This window comes from Camelina sativa, chromosome 4, assembly GCF_000633955.1.
Source record: "Camelina sativa cultivar DH55 chromosome 4, Cs, whole genome shotgun sequence".
NCBI lineage: Eukaryota > Viridiplantae > Streptophyta > Magnoliopsida > Brassicales > Brassicaceae > Camelina > Camelina sativa.
In genome coordinates this window covers 20,788,235-20,804,379 of record NC_025688.1, presented here as the reverse complement: position 1 = coordinate 20,804,379, position 16,145 = coordinate 20,788,235, and the positions used below count along the sequence as shown (strand labels likewise).

Below are 16,145 nucleotides of genomic sequence, written 5' to 3'. Positions count from 1 at the left end.
AAATAATTAATTTTTAAGATTTTATCATAACATTTATAATTATTATTTTTAATTAACAATCTTACATTAACTTAACAATAATCTTCAAATTTTTGAACGAAATTTTATCACATTTTTAAAAATAATATTTATCACTACAGCGATTAATTGATTTATTCAAAGTTTGAAAATGGTCAAGAACTTTAGAATCCGTTCGATTGTAGTGTTAATAATTGTATTCCACGATTTTGTATTTTTGGTCGATATTACATTAATAAAATAATTAGACTTTCAAAATATTACTATTTCGTAAAATATTCATCCATCTAAAACAATCTTTAAAAACCAACAATTATAAGATCTCAGAACATTCATCCTATTATTCTCTGATTTTTGTTCTTCTACTCTCTTCACGCCAGAATATTTGCTACGACACCAATCATTTCTTCTTCCATATGCAGTCTATTTAAAAAAAAAAATAACAATGTCATATATTAGATCTAATTGAAAAAACTAATGAGAATATTTTTAGATAATTACCGTGTATCTTAAATGGAAAAGAAACGGCTTAGATACTTTGCGATTAATAGCTTCTCTGCATATAACACAAAAAATTTAGGGTTAGGGTAAAAAGATTAAACATAAACGTTAGTATCATGTTGTTATTAAAGTATTAGTATCAGGATGACTTTTAAACACAAATTGTTACCGTGTTAATACCAAAATAAGCAATTAGTTACAAACGTTGGAACATGTTTAAAACAAAGAATTAGGGTCAAACCTCCTTTTTAACATAAACCACTACCGAGCAATAGCCGAAATACGTTGTATTGCTGACCCTGAATCTCTAATATGTTGATAAATCAAACTAACGATGTTATATCCAAAAAAAAAAGTATATAATTTTAAACAATAACAAAATCATTTATTTAAGAATATACCATAAATTTTGGGATATTATTAGCACCATTCATAGTCTTTCTGCAACAATAATCAATAACTGCAAATCTTAATATGATTTTCAGAATCAGATATATAATATTAATAATATTTCTTATAAAAGTTAAAACAATACCTGTTTTTCACCATACGATCATCGGTAGAATCATCTAAATAATGTTTTAAAATAAAGCATTAGAAATAGTTAAAAATATTAACAAAAGAATTACAAAACTAACAACATACCTTTTATCAACGATGAATATGCAGAATTCAAATAAAAATGTTCAATAGTCCTCGCAACCTCTACCTATCGATTTATGTTTATTTATTAGAGCCACAAATACATGAATAAAATTCAATAATGATGATAGAATAGTTTACTATTTAAATTACCAAACATGTCTCATTAATATCAGCATCTTCAGAAGCTTTCCTGCAACTATAAAAAGGATCCTTTTAATTTAGCATCATCAAGGTATAAAGAATTAAGTTTTACGTATACCAAAAAAAAATACCTAGCATCATCAAGGTATAAAGAATTAAGTTTTACATATACCAAAAAATAAAATACCTAGATCTCTTGTGGAGGAACATAGAACTAAGATTACAACCATCTACTAACTCACCTGAAACATAAGAATTAGTATAATTAGTTTTTACAAAACTTTAAATAAATCAAGAAACATATAGAATATAATATAAGAAGTAAAGAAACCATACATAGAGTTTTGGTAATGCTCGAACTTGCGTTCCAAACAAATACTACAGAAAGAGGATATGAATTATTAGAACACGAACACGAATACGGAAAACCATATAAAGGATCATCAAAACTATAATACATATATAATTTCAAAAACATGAGAGAATTTTAGGGTTTTTTCTTTTTTAAAGATTTCGAATTATGGAGAATGGTTAGGGTTGTACCTATTTATATATTAGTTAACAACCTATAATTTTAGGGTTTCGAATAGGTCGGTATATTTTGATTGGGTTTTATATAAAGCCCATTATTTTAGGTTTTAGGGTTTTTTAATTTATAAAATCACTTTTTGACGATTATATTTATATAGATTATATATATATTTTATAAATTTAATATTTTATCATTTTCTTAATTAATTAATTAATTTAAAGGGTAAAAAGGTTCAGTTTTGAATCTCATTAATGGGAAATTAGTAATCTTAAGTCTGAGGATGAATGTGGTGCGTTTCAACAACCTAAATAGAGAGGAAAAGCTTCTCCGAAATATTTTTAAGGGCAATTTTCATTAAGGATAAACGACGTCAATTTTTGTGAGATTGGTTGTGAGCTCTCTCGACTTCTCCTTTAATATATTAGATATATGAATATTTGTGATACAATAAAACAATCTTGATCTTCTCATTACTGATTACTGTACAGTTAGATCATTTGTAGGAGTAGTATATATCTCACCTTATAAAAAAAAACGTTAGGTTTTTTATTTTATTTTTGTGTGTGTGTGTGGGGGAGATGTACAATGATGATGTTCAAATTTATTTGGATTGTCTGTCTTTTAGCCTTTGTGTTTTATCTAGCTTAACTATTTGAATGTGCTTAGACTTAATTTGTGCTTCGTGAATACATTGGGTAAAAGATCATCGTCTTCATTGCGCAAGTCTTGCACAAAGCGGGGTTCTATGTCTTACATGCATATATTCCTGGTACTACTGGAAATGCAGTCGACCCAAATTCACGGTATACTATAAATTGGCATTATTTGGTCATCGAAAAAATATGTGAGTGTTTTTTTAATGTTTATTTTTATTATTTATGATTTTTTTTCTAAAAAGGTTTTTGATTAATTTTACTTTTTGTTTTTCAGGTTTTTCTGAAAACCTAACGCCACTTCCACCTGTGGTTACCCCTCCCTCTCCACCCGTTCGAAAATTAATTTTAAACCCTCTTCCTCATCATGACAATGTAATTATCTCACTTTATTAACTTAAATCTACATTAGTATTATTTTTATTTGCAAACTATATATATATATTTTTTATTTTTTTTATTTATTTTGGTGTAGGTGATTTGGGATATGCGCTCTCTCCCCTTTTCCATGTATGTCAATCAATCTGATTATCTGAAGAATACTAAAACCTCCTTATCGAGAGGAGGTTTTGAACTTATTAACATGGATGCTTATGTGGACTATAAATTTGTTATCTATGAAAATAAGAATATTAATCATCTGGAGGAATCATCTCTTCTGCAGATATTTCTGCTTTAGAGACATTCGGTATCAACGTAACTCAACTATCAGCCCCGAAAAAAAAGAGTAACTAATTAATTTAATATTTTTACTTTGTATGATTTGTGTATATTATTTTTTGTCCATAATAGGAAGACTACCATTTGGAACATCCCAATATCCCTGTAATTAAAAAAGGGTATATTTAAATCCCTATCTACACTAGTGATCTAAAATCGACGAACATGTATAAAAAAACAAAAAAAATTAAAAAAAAAAAAAAAAACCTTCATAACACGCTGTTTATTTTCATCTACGTTGGTGATTCCGCCGACAGTTGGTCTGAAAGGATGATGATGTAAAGGACCCTTGGGCTTCGTAGACCAGATTCATATTTTTTTAATAGTTACTTTTCCTGTTCTTTTCATAGTTACTTTTCTTTCAATAGTTCTGAAGACGACTGAAAGAAACAAATACAGATCGACAATTACAAATTACATTACAAACACTGTAGATCTGAAAGAAACAAATACAAAGCAATTAATTTAATATTTTTACTTTGAACGATTTGTGTATATTATTTTTTTAATGGTCCTCATTATTTTCGGGCGGTGCCAAAATTTCTCGCACCAAAATTTTTCCCCATTGTGATTTCGTTGATAAGAGAATTAGTAAACAGCTTTTTAATTGGGCCTACACCCGAAGACCACCAGCCCCACTACTTCTAATCTCAAAGGATGATCGCCTTGTTGCTGATGTCGCTGCTTTGAGGAATGCTGGATTTGCCATTTTCGTGGCATATGATGATGCGACTTCAGCAGTACTTAAGAATAGTGCTCGTTGTGCTCTTCCATGGGCCCCTGAAACAGGAGGTGGCATATCTAGCAGGGAGATTTGGGATGGCATAACTATGGAGCAAGTTTGGCAGGTTTAATTTATTCGTGTGTTTTTATTATTTTTTTGGAAAATTTGTTAAGTTTTAGCTTTTGTATAATTTTAGAATGCTAAGTACGTTGTTGGGAAGTTTAACATATTGTATAACACACTATTGGGAGCTTTTGAAAACTCTTTTTTTTTCCAGTTTAGCATTTTTGTAAAAAGTACCCTTGATCACAAAACCACTATTAAAATACCATTAAAAAATCAGTCTTGAAATTGTTTTTCACACACTATGGATTGTTAAGCGAGATGCAACAATTTTTAAAAAGAAAAAACTCAACTTCATTCCATGCGTCCTCGGCAGAACAATTAAATAGGAAATAGTAGGGATCTTCGATTACTTATACAAAACCCTATAAATGTATGCTCATCGAGATCATTTTTATTCATCTTTCAATCAATCAATATGTACATGTCCAGTGCGTTTTGTCATATTGATCCCGTATGATACATTCGGGGAGACTAGCCATAAAACTGAATGTAGCGAATCACATCAGAGATGTTCTCAGTGAAAGATAAGTCATATACTTTATCGAGAAGATAAAAAACTAAGCAGAAAAGAAGAATAAAGAGTACTATCCCTCACATAAACCAGACCTGCAAGCTAGACGCGTACGCTATTAAAATTGTAGGAACAAAAAGAAAGGTTCTCTCACCTTGCCAACGATTAAAGGAATTAACAGAGTAACTACAAGACTTCTGCACAGTTGCTCAGTCGGAAAAGAAACACCTACTACTCCCTCAGCTGCGAACCTTCAGACGCAAGAACCTTCTTGGGTTGCTGGCAGCGTCTCCACCTCCCCAGCTGCGAACCCTGAGGCGTGTGGCAAAAGAAAAGAAGAAACAGGAGATGATTAGACTAGGGTTGCTTGAACCACCAAAACCAAAGGTGAAATTGAGAAACCTAATGAAGATTCTTGCGTCTGAAGCAACCCAAGACCCAACCAAGCTTGAGAAAGAGATCCGCACAGCACATGCCGGGCGTGAACAGGCTCACATTGACAGGAACACTGCAAGGAAGCTAATTCCTGCAGAGAAACGTGAGAAGAAAGAAAGAAAGCTCTTTAGCGATCCAACAACAGTTGAGACGATTGTGTCGGTGTACAAGCTCAACAAGAAGCTGTCGCATCCCAAAACAATATTTAAAGTGGAGAAGAATGCAAAACAGAACATATTAACAGGGTCTAGTTTGATGACGGAGGGAATGAGTGTTGTTTTGGTTGAGGGTAAAAGCAAATCAATAAATAGATACAAGAAGCTGATGCTGAAGATAATAAACTGGAAAGAGGCAGAGAAGAAAGAAGAGGAGGAGAATGGTGGAAACAAGTGTTGGTTGGTATGGCAAGGAAGTGTCGAGAAACCGAGTTTTCATCGGTTTAATGTACAAGAGTGCTTGAATGAATCTGCTGCCAAGAAAGTTTTCACGGATGCTGGTGTTGCCTACTACTGGGAACTCGCTCTCAATTACTAAAATGATTCTCTCTTGATCATTTATTAAGTTCTTGTCTTATTAGACCAATGGTTGAGGAGCTGAGAAGACAAAACTCATTGTGATTGGTTCAAAACTGAAAATGAATTATTAAATAAATAAATAACAGACTGGCCACTAGCCAGTGGTAGTGGAAGGAAGTGGTTCCGATAAGCCGGAGTTGTTGTTTAAGCTGAGAGCTGAGTAATGCAGAACTAAGCATCCAAAAAATTTAATCTTTCATTCTTCTGCTCACTTTTGATTCGAATTCTGACAACTCTCATGGCGATAGCTAGTATCCTGGCTTCAACCCGAAACCCCTTTTTATGTCTCCGAGAACCAACGTCTCCGGGGAGCCGCTCCGTCGTCTTCCGCCGCTATCTAGAGCCATGTGGCAGACGATGGATTCCCAGATCCATTAGAGCATGCCAACCTTCCGACAAGGTCTCTGTCTCTGTCTCTGTCCCTTCGATTTTATGTGTTCTCTGTTTTTCTTAAGTCGTAGTTGCGATTCCAAATTCGTGTAGAGAATGAATCGGATTTATGTAAATGATCAAACTTTATTGTGAATGTGGAGAAGAACTTTGTTTGACTCGTTGGAGATTTTTGTCTTGGTCACAGCTTGGTGGTGATGGAGGTACTTCACCTTCAGCTTCAAGATTACATTTTGGGAAGCAATTGCTGAGTTTTGCTTCAGATAACTTCTTGCCTCTAGGTAACATTACACACTGCTCTTGCCAATTTTTTCCAATTTTCCACAAACGATTCTTGAGATGAAAGTTTAGGTTAGATCTTTTTAAGTCTGATAAGAAGATTAACTGCATCAAGATTCAATTTTCCATTAAGATTACTTAGCACTTTAATGTGATAATTTAAGTGACCTATGTAGACGTAGCCATATCCTTACTGATAAGTAGAACGGAAGCATAGAAACGTATTTTCGAATACATTTATGTACTGTTATGCCTCACTTTGTTACTTTTGACATTTCAGTTAGATGTTTGTGCTTTTTTGGTTATTTGTTTGCAGCTCTTGTTAGTGGAGTAGGGCTGGGCTTTGCAAATCCAACTCTAGGCTGTCTTGCAGACAAATACTCTTTCACTAAGATCAGCACATGCGGGATATTTATTATATCAGGTGATTCTATCATATGCATATGTGTACAATTGCTTTTGGTCTTCTTCTTTTTATGTTAAAGGGTGATGGAAGCAATCACTTTGTTTCTGTCGAATAGCTAGTCCATTATGTACTCTTCTATGTCTTGTGGAGCAGGGTTGACTTTACGTACTGAAGCGATTGGTGCTGCTGTTAAAGGATGGCCTCTTGGAGTCTTCGGGCTAGTATGTTCTTGACCCGTTTTTACGTTCTCTGAATGGTTCCTCTTCTCTTTAGTTTAGATCTCTTCTGCTATATTCTTAAACTTCATGAACATTAGTTTCTGCTTTTACGAAACTACTAAGACTGTGTTCTTTTGCCCTAGTGTACTTTCCGTTCAGTCATGTTTGATAATGCCTTTCCTTTTTAATTTCTGTTAGTTATACTGCAAATCACAAACTATTCTTCTTCTTTTTCTTTCTTTCAGATCTCTATTTTGTTACTCACTCCATCCTTCTCACGGCTAATTATGCTGGTCCAACTCCAACCTCCGGAACTTGTTACAGGTTACTCTGTCTCTTTCTTGAAAAGATCATGTTCTTTCCTTAGTTTGTTATTGCTTATATTTTATTGACTTCCATTCATTTACAGTGCATATATAGTTTTGGTGACACTGTCACCGGTTCAATAATTAATATACTTCCAAACTTATTTATAATATGGTAAGCAAACATAGGTGATCAAGTGGTTGTCCGCTAAATCTCCTTGCCTTTGTGATCTTATTCAACAGTTTCACCTTCATGTTCTCTTTTATTCTTGATGGGCCCCTTACGTTTATCCAATTTAGATTTAAGAGTAACCGGCAGGAAATGCATATTGATTGCATAATACAGAAGAAACTTGATTAGTTATATGTTCTACAGTCTTTTCTCTTGAAGACTTTATTCTTCAATTTCCAGCCCTGTTTATTGTCGCTTAATAGTAGTTGATGAGTCTAAAACTTGTTTATGTCCTCATGCTATTTACAGGGCTGGCTATATTTTGCTGTATGCCAACCACCTTGTCAAGTGGTGTTGCCCTTACTCACGTACTTAAGTTGATATATGTCTATGTCTAATCAATATTTTGTGTATAATTTGTTTTCTTGCGTTCTCCACTGACTTTTCAAATTGCCAAATTCAGCTTGCTGGTGGCAATGCTGCTCTTGCTCTTGCGGTGACTGTGGCATCCAACTTATTAGGAATTTTAAGTGTAAGTCGACCCTCATGCATATTAATTAGTGTTTCTCCTTCGAAACTCGAGTTGATCATGCAGTTTTTAGTCAGATTGTTTCCTGGTCTATATTTCAGATTTCTGCTAAGCAAAGTCTTTCAAAATAGTATATCTGTACTATGAGTAGGATTCAAAATCTTTACTTGGGAAATTCTGTATCTATGAGTAGGATTCAAAGTCTTTGTAAAAAATGGAATGAGTATTGCGTCTTCTACCACTGAAGTTAACATGGCTGGCCTCTTATCAGATTCCATTTTGGGTATCAAGATACATAGCTGGGGGAGTAGGTGTTTCTTTTCCTACTGAGCAACTGTTCAGAAGTCTTGTAGTTACTCTGTTAATTCCTTTAATCATTGGCAAGGTGAGAGAATCTTTCTGTTTGTCCTACCTTTTGTTCTTGCAATTGTGACTCCATGCAAAATTTGGTTATATGGTACAACTGTGAAAGCTTAATGTTCACTGGCTGTTGTTGGAATTAGCTTTAGGAATGCTTTATTGGAAATTTTAATAGCGTCTTTTGTGTCACTCCTTTGGAAAAGAGGAAAGCTTTGGTTGTTTATTTACATTGTTTCTCAATGTGCTTGCAGGTCTGGTTTATGTGAGGTCTAATACCTTTATCTTTTCCTGCTTAGTTTTTATCTTCTCGATAAAGTCTATGACTTATCTTTCATTAAGAACATCTCTGATGTGATTGGCTTCATTCAATTATGTTTCTAGGAACATTTCACAAACAGTCATTGCAGCATGAAGTTCTATCACTTTTAACATTTTGCACACGTCAATTAGAGTCAGGCTTTGACATATTTGTATTTTATGTGTTATAGGTTATTAGGGAATCATCCAAAGGTGAGTATCATTTATGATGTTTTCCCTTTCTGGTGAAAGTAATTGGATATATAAACACTATGGTTATCATCTCTTATCTTTTCAAGTGTGATACCCTACATGGTATAACATAAACCATCTAAATAGTTTGAGCAGACGCCTTATGGTGACAATGAACTAGTTCTTTTTATAATTCCTCTGTGGCTCTGTCGGCTAATTGCTGCCAATTTTTTGACTATATAGAATCTCTTGTCGCAATGTTTGATACAGGTTTTGCAAACTTTGTTGACAATAACCGTAGCCTCTTTTCAAAAATCAACGCAATCTGCCTCAGTATGGTAAGATATGAAATTTCAGCCTTCCATAGTTTCTAAACCCTTTGGAGTTTCGCTTTGTTGCAGGAATCTGAATGTTGTTTTTTATGTCTATAGTTAAGATTTATCCTTTTGACACTTATCATGCCTGAAAGAGTACAACTTTCCACGGCATTGATGTTTTTGGTCATGCTTATGACTTGTTATTAGCTTCCTCACTGGCTACTTCAAATGGCCTTACTTTGTTAGTGCATTTATCTTGTTTTTTGGGGAACTTAATACTACTTTTATCTCATGATACCATTCTAGGTACCATGGATCCAAGTTAGCAGGTCAAGATCACTGCTATTATCCGTTGAGCCTAAGGTTTTTCTTGTCGCCGTTGGTATTGGAATGTATGCATTTCTCTTCTTTAACATATAGAGAATATACCAAGTGAAGAAGCACATGGAAATATCTGGAACTCATATTGAAAGAAGATTTTTATGTTTCCTACAGATTGCTGCATCTTTCTCATATTGAAAGAAGATTTTTATGTTTCCTACAGATTGCTGCATCTTTCTCATATTGAAAGAAGATTTTTATGTTTCCTACAGATTGCTGCATCTTTCTCTACTAGCATTCAATGCTGCTTCGATCCGCATCCTCTCAGGTATTTCAGGTGGTAGTAAGAAGAACTCCAAGGAAAATGCCACAGCAGTCTTGCTCGTTGCAAGCCAGGTAAATAACAAAGTTAGCCCTTTAGCACCGGTTTGAAATTGATATCTTAATTTGGCAAGTTCTTTTCTCGTGGCATAGAAAACACTACCGGTAATGGTGGCGGTAGTGGAGCAATTGGGAGGTGTATTTGGTGAGACAGGGCTATTGGTTCTTCCTTGTGTAGCTGCACACTTAAACCAGGTTCGAAGTTGTATTATAGTATATATATACTTGTGTGCATATTTTTTTCATTAGTATTGACAGATATTTCTGGAATGTGTAGATCATGATTGATTCAATTCTTGTCAACTTATGGCTCCGGAGGGGTAAAGATACTTCGACTAATGTAAAGACAGCCTGAGAGACAGAGAAATAGAAAGCAATGAAACCAATGCTGTGGAGAGAAGATTAACATTCTAAACACATTCGAAATGTTGTTACTTAGCGGCTAGACTAGAAATTGTAAAAACCTTTGAACAACCGAAGCTTCGTTAATGAATTGATCAATTCAGTTTCGGTCTGAGTTTTATTGGTACAGCCAAAGTTGAAGTATTTGCTGATTCCATATTTGTATGATTTCTGAAAGAAGAACGTTGTAAAAAAATATCTTGTATCCTATACTAGTTTCGATCGTTGTGACATCAAATATTTTATGACTACTTCAAAATCAAAATATCAGAGGAGCACACAAGAATTGGAAAGGATTTAGAGAAATCGGTTATTTCATTGGTTTAACGACACTACTATTTCGAGTACGGTAGAGAGTCCTGGTTCGACTAAGTCGGTTTGTAAATAAAATCCGATGTGGAGCTTATAAGTCGGTTAATTTCAGTTTCGGTTTTGGAAAATAGAATCAAATCGAATCCGGTTAAATGAGTAAATGACGAAACCCTAATTATATATTTTGACTCTCTGACTCTCTCTCTCTCTCTCTCGTCTTCGACGGCTACACACTTTCTTCTCCACAGCTTTTTTTTTTAGATTCGTGAACCCTCTTCAAGCTTCTCCCTTCGCAAATCTCCATCTCCATCGTCTCAATTCAGGTAATTTCATTCTTCCTCATCTCGGTGGACAAATTTTTCGGTTCGATTTTTAGTGTAGTTTGATTCGAATCTGTATCTGTGACACGATTAGGTCGTTCAAATCATCTGATTATAGACAAGAGTTTTTGGAATGGATTTTGATTTTGTTTACGCATCTTTGCGCTTTCATATATGTATAATCTGGTTGTATCGGTTTCACTATACAGATTGGTTACTGAATGGATTTATCATCGGTTTCACTATTGAAATTGGTTACTTTTTTTGGTGTATCAGGTTAACCTTACCAGCTAAAGAAGATGTCTCGTTTTTTCACTCAGGTTTCCTTCATAAGACCTTTCGTTTTACTTATCAAAAACATGTCTTTGTTTTGTAAACTCTCTTTGCTTGCTTCGGTTTCTTGATGATTTCTTGTTAATGTTCATAGGGTGGAAGCGATAGTGAAGATGAGAGTGATATTGAAGACGAGGTTCCCGAGGTTCAGGATAACGGTGGTGTCGATAGCCGTTACCTTCAAAGTGGCAGTGAGTCTGATGATGATGTTGATACCAAACGTGTGGTTAAGGCTGCTAAAGATAAACGTTTTGAGGAGATGACCAACACCGTTGACCAGATGAAGAATGCCATGAGGATCAATGATTGGGTCAAACTCCAAGATTTCTTTGATAAGATCAACAAACAGCTTGAGAAGGTTATGAGGATTACAGAGGCTGTCAAGCCTCCCACCTTGTATATCAAGTCCCTTGTGATGTTGGAGGATTTCTTGAATGAGGCTTTGGCGAACAAGGAAGCAAAGAAGAAGATGAGCACTACTAACTCCAAGGCTTTGAACTCTATGAAACAGAAATTGAAGAAGAACAACAAGCTGTACGAAGACGATATCAACAAATACCGCGAGTCTCCAGAAGTTGAGGATGATAAAGAGCCTGACGAGGACGAGGACACTGACGTTGATACTGGGGATGAGACTGAGGATGATCCTAACGATGACCCTGACTCTGAAGTGGAGGTGGAGGAGCCTACTGATAATCTCACCTGGGAGAAGATGCTGAGCAGAAAAGAGAGGATTATGGAGAAGCTGATGAACAAAGATCCAAAAGAAATTACTTGGGACTGGGTCAACAAGAAGTTCANGCTGCTAAAGATAAACGTTTTGAGGAGATGACCAACACCGTTGACCAGATGAAGAATGCCATGAGGATCAATGATTGGGTCAAACTCCAAGATTTCTTTGATAAGATCAACAAACAGCTTGAGAAGGTTATGAGGATTACAGAGGCTGTCAAGCCTCCCACCTTGTATATCAAGTCCCTTGTGATGTTGGAGGATTTCTTGAATGAGGCTTTGGCGAACAAGGAAGCAAAGAAGAAGATGAGCACTACTAACTCCAAGGCTTTGAACTCTATGAAACAGAAATTGAAGAAGAACAACAAGCTGTACGAAGACGATATCAACAAATACCGCGAGTCTCCAGAAGTTGAGGATGATAAAGAGCCTGACGAGGACGAGGACACTGACGTTGATACTGGGGATGAGACTGAGGATGATCCTAACGATGACCCTGACTCTGAAGTGGAGGTGGAGGAGCCTACTGATAATCTCACCTGGGAGAAGATGCTGAGCAGAAAAGAGAGGATTATGGAGAAGCTGATGAACAAAGATCCAAAAGAAATTACTTGGGACTGGGTCAACAAGAAGTTCAAGGAAATTGTGGCTGCTCGTGGGAAAAAAGGCACTGCTCGATTTGAGCTGGTTGATCAGCTTACACACTTGACAAAGATTGCCAAGACTCCTGCACAGAAGCTTGAAATCTTGTTTAGCGTTATTTCAGCACAGTTTGATGTGAATCCAGGTCTCAGTGGGCACATGCCTATCAATGTCTGGAAGAAATGCGTGCTTAACATGCTTACCATACTGGACATTCTTGTCAAGTACAATAACATTGTTGTGGATGACACAATTGAACCTGATGAGAATGAAACTTCAAAGCCAGCAGATTTTGATGGAAAAATTCGGGTCTGGGGAAACTTGGTTGCATTCTTGGAGAGGATTGACACTGAGTTTTTCAAGAGTTTGCAATGCATTGATCCTCACACCCGTGAGTATGTTGAGAGGCTGAGGGATGAGCCCATGTTCTTGGCCCTTGCTCAGAACATCCAGGACTATTTCGAGCGGATGGGTGATTTAAAAGCTGCTGCAAAGGTAGCCTTAAGACGAGTTGAGTCTATATATTACAAGCCCCAGGAAGTTTATGATGCTATGAGGAAATTGGCTGAGTTGGTGGAAGAAGAAGAAGAAGCTGAGGAGGCCGAGGAAAGTGGGCCTACTACTTCATTCATTGTTGTTCCGGAGGTTGTTCCTCGTAAGCCTACCTTCCCAGAGAGCAGCCGAGCTATGATGGACGTTCTTGTGTCCCTTATCTACAGAAATGGAGATGAGCGGACCAAAGCGCGTGCAATGCTATGTGATATCAATCACCATGCTTTAATGGACAACTTTGTGACTGCTAGAGACCTGTTGCTGATGAGTCATCTGCAAGACAATGTTCAGCACATGGACATCTCAACACAGATTCTCTTTAACAGGACCATGGCGCAGCTTGGTCTTTGCGCCTTCCGGGTTGGAATGATCACTGAGTCCCATAGCTGCCTCTCTGAGCTGTACTCTGGTCAAAGAGTAAGGGAGTTGCTTGCCCAAGGTGTCTCGCAAAGCCGATACCATGAGAAAACCCCAGAGCAGGTAATTATTTATTTTCTGATTTCGATCTTCTAATACAAATAGAATGTGAAAATAAATTGTTTAGAGCATATAGTTTTCACTGAAACATATTACAACACGGTTGCATTTTGGGGTTTTTCAATCCATTTTCTCCTTTTTAGCTTGGATTCTTGGTCATGTTGTTGTTTCGTTCAGTGTACATATATTTGATATTAAAATTTCTTGGTTTTACCAGGAAAGGATGGAGAGGAGAAGACAAATGCCGTACCATATGCACATTAACCTCGAGCTCCTGGAGGCAGTTCATCTCATCTGTGCCATGCTACTTGAAGTTCCAAACATGGCTGCAAACTCGCACGATGCCAAACGCAGAGTGATTAGCAAGAATTTCCGCCGGCTGCTCGAGATCAGTGAAAGGCAAGCATTCACTGCACCACCTGAGAATGTACGTGACCACGTCATGGCAGCCACCAGAGCTCTGACCAAAGGGAATTTCCAAAAGGCGTTTGAAGTTTTGAACTCTCTTGATGTGTGGAGGCTGCTCAAGAAACGTGACAGCATCCTCGATATGGTGAAAGATAGGATCAAAGAAGAGGCTCTAAGGACTTACCTATTCACATACTCAAGCTCCTATGAGTCCTTAAGTCTTGATCAGCTGGCCAAGATGTTTGACGTTCCTGAGGCACAGGTCCACAGCATTGTGAGCAAGATGATGATTAATGAGGAGCTTCATGCAAGCTGGGACCAGCCAACTCAATGCATTGTCTTCCATGAAGTGCAACATAGCAGATTACAATCATTGGCTTTCCAGTTAACCGAGAAACTCTCCATTTTGGCAGAAAGCAATGAAAGGGCAATGGAATCTAGAACCGGTGGAGGTGGCCTGGATCTGACTTCAAGGAGAAGGGACAACAATCAGGACTATGCAGGAGCAGCATCAGGTGGTGGTGGTGGTGGATATTGGCAAGACAAGACAAATTACGGACAAGGAAGACAAGGTAACAGATCTGGGTATGGTGGAGGAAGACAAAATGGTCAGTGGTCGGGGCAGAACCGAGGAGGAGGGTATGCAGGAAGAGTTGGATCAGGAAACAGAGGTATGCAAATGGATGGCTCAAGTCGTATGGTGAGTCTTAACAGAGGTCTTCGTGCTTAAAGAGGATGAGGAGAAATCTGCAGGCAGTGTTGAACCTTAGGCTCTACTTAAAAGNCCAAGGTGTCTCGCAAAGCCGATACCATGAGAAAACCCCAGAGCAGGTAATTATTTATTTTCTGATTTCGATCTTCTAATACAAATAGAATGTGAAAATAAATTGTTTAGAGCATATAGTTTTCACTGAAACATATTACAACACGGTTGCATTTTGGGGTTTTTCAATCCATTTTCTCCTTTTTAGCTTGGATTCTTGGTCATGTTGTTGTTTCGTTCAGTGTACATATATTTGATATTAAAATTTCTTGGTTTTACCAGGAAAGGATGGAGAGGAGAAGACAAATGCCGTACCATATGCACATTAACCTCGAGCTCCTGGAGGCAGTTCATCTCATCTGTGCCATGCTACTTGAAGTTCCAAACATGGCTGCAAACTCGCACGATGCCAAACGCAGAGTGATTAGCAAGAATTTCCGCCGGCTGCTCGAGATCAGTGAAAGGCAAGCATTCACTGCACCACCTGAGAATGTACGTGACCACGTCATGGCAGCCACCAGAGCTCTGACCAAAGGGGATTTCCAAAAGGCGTTTGAAGTTTTGAACTCTCTGGATGTGTGGAGGCTGCTCAAGAAACGTGACAGCATCCTCGATATGGTGAAAGATAGGATCAAAGAAGAGGCTCTAAGGACTTACCTATTCACATACTCAAGCTCCTATGAGTCCTTAAGTCTTGATCAGCTGGCCAAGATGTTTGACGTTCCTGAGGCACAGGTCCACAGCATTGTGAGCAAGATGATGATTAATGATGAGCTTCATGCAAGCTGGGACCAGCCAACTCAATGCATTGTCTTCCATGAAGTGCAACATAGCAGATTACAATCATTGGCTTTCCAGTTAACCGAGAAACTCTCCATTTTGGCAGAAAGCAATGAAAGGGCAATGGAATCTAGAACCGGTGGAGGTGGCCTGGATCTGACTTCAAGGAGAAGGGACAACAATCAGGACTATGCAGGAGCAGCATCAGGTGGTGGTGGTGGTGGATATTGGCAAGACAAGACAAATTACGGACAAGGAAGACAAGGTAACAGATCTGGGTATGGTGGAGGAAGACAAAATGGTCAGTGGTCGGGGCAGAACCGAGGAGGAGGGTATGCAGGAAGAGTTGGATCAGGAAACAGAGGTATGCAAATGGATGGCTCAAGCCGTATGGTGAGTCTTAACAGAGGTCTTCGTGCTTAAAGAGGATGAGGAGAAATCTGCAGGCAGTGTTGAACCTTAGGCTCTACGTAAAAGACCTTTTGTTATGTTTTTAATTCCTTTTTTGTTATCGAATTGTTCTTTCTAAGAGATGTTCATTGCAGGTTCTCTCATTGTGACTCTTTCTTTTCGTTTTGATATTAGCAGTTGTTTGAAAAATACTTTTAAGAATGCTTTATTGGAAAGTTTAATAAGTTTTTTCTGCATCACTTTTGTGGAAAAGAAGACTCATTGT

At 37.2% G+C, this 16,145-nt stretch overlaps 3 protein-coding genes across 6 annotated transcripts; all 3 read left to right on the top strand.

Moving 5' to 3' along the window:
* LOC104784105 (U4/U6 small nuclear ribonucleoprotein Prp3-like) lies at positions 2,619 to 5,540 on the top strand. Its single transcript, XM_010509172.1, has 4 exons — positions 2,619 to 2,640; positions 2,768 to 2,823; positions 3,795 to 4,058; positions 4,815 to 5,540. Exons 1-4 carry the CDS (start codon positions 2,619 to 2,621, stop codon positions 5,538 to 5,540), a joined length of 1,068 nt encoding a protein of 355 aa, XP_010507474.1.
* LOC104781508 (probable sodium/metabolite cotransporter BASS4, chloroplastic) lies at positions 5,651 to 10,258 on the top strand. 3 transcript variants are annotated; one of them, XM_010506200.2, is made up of 14 exons: positions 5,654 to 5,981; positions 6,159 to 6,252; positions 6,567 to 6,674; positions 6,810 to 6,877; positions 7,120 to 7,198; positions 7,661 to 7,719; positions 7,815 to 7,883; positions 8,152 to 8,265; positions 8,729 to 8,750; positions 9,000 to 9,067; positions 9,353 to 9,438; positions 9,640 to 9,763; positions 9,842 to 9,943; positions 10,026 to 10,258. In XM_010506200.2, exons 1-14 carry the CDS (start codon positions 5,820 to 5,822, stop codon positions 10,101 to 10,103), a joined length of 1,233 nt encoding a protein of 410 aa, XP_010504502.1. In that variant the 5' UTR covers positions 5,654 to 5,819; the 3' UTR covers positions 10,104 to 10,258. The 3 variants fall into 3 exon arrangements, with proteins under 3 accessions (XP_019100356.1, XP_010504503.1, XP_010504502.1); XM_010506201.2 differs by lacking the exon at positions 8,729 to 8,750 and having other exon boundaries at positions 5,652 to 5,981; positions 9,353 to 9,409; XM_019244811.1 differs by lacking the exons at positions 9,640 to 9,763; positions 9,842 to 9,943; positions 10,026 to 10,258 and adding an exon at positions 9,542 to 9,630 and having other exon boundaries at positions 5,651 to 5,981.
* Positions 10,667 to 16,116, top strand: LOC104781507 (eukaryotic translation initiation factor 3 subunit C-like). Of its 2 annotated transcripts, none has more exons than XM_019244810.1 (6): positions 10,667 to 10,785; positions 11,059 to 11,102; positions 11,210 to 11,357; positions 11,927 to 13,480; positions 14,717 to 14,757; positions 14,972 to 16,116. In XM_019244810.1, the coding sequence occupies exons 2-6, from the start codon at positions 11,082 to 11,084 to the stop codon at positions 15,890 to 15,892; spliced, it is 2,685 nt and encodes an 894-aa protein (XP_019100355.1). In that variant the 5' UTR covers positions 10,667 to 10,785; positions 11,059 to 11,081; the 3' UTR covers positions 15,893 to 16,116. The 2 variants fall into 2 exon arrangements, with proteins under 2 accessions (XP_019100355.1, XP_010504501.1); XM_010506199.2 differs by lacking the exon at positions 14,717 to 14,757 and adding an exon at positions 13,736 to 14,696 and having other exon boundaries at positions 11,927 to 13,521; positions 15,933 to 16,116.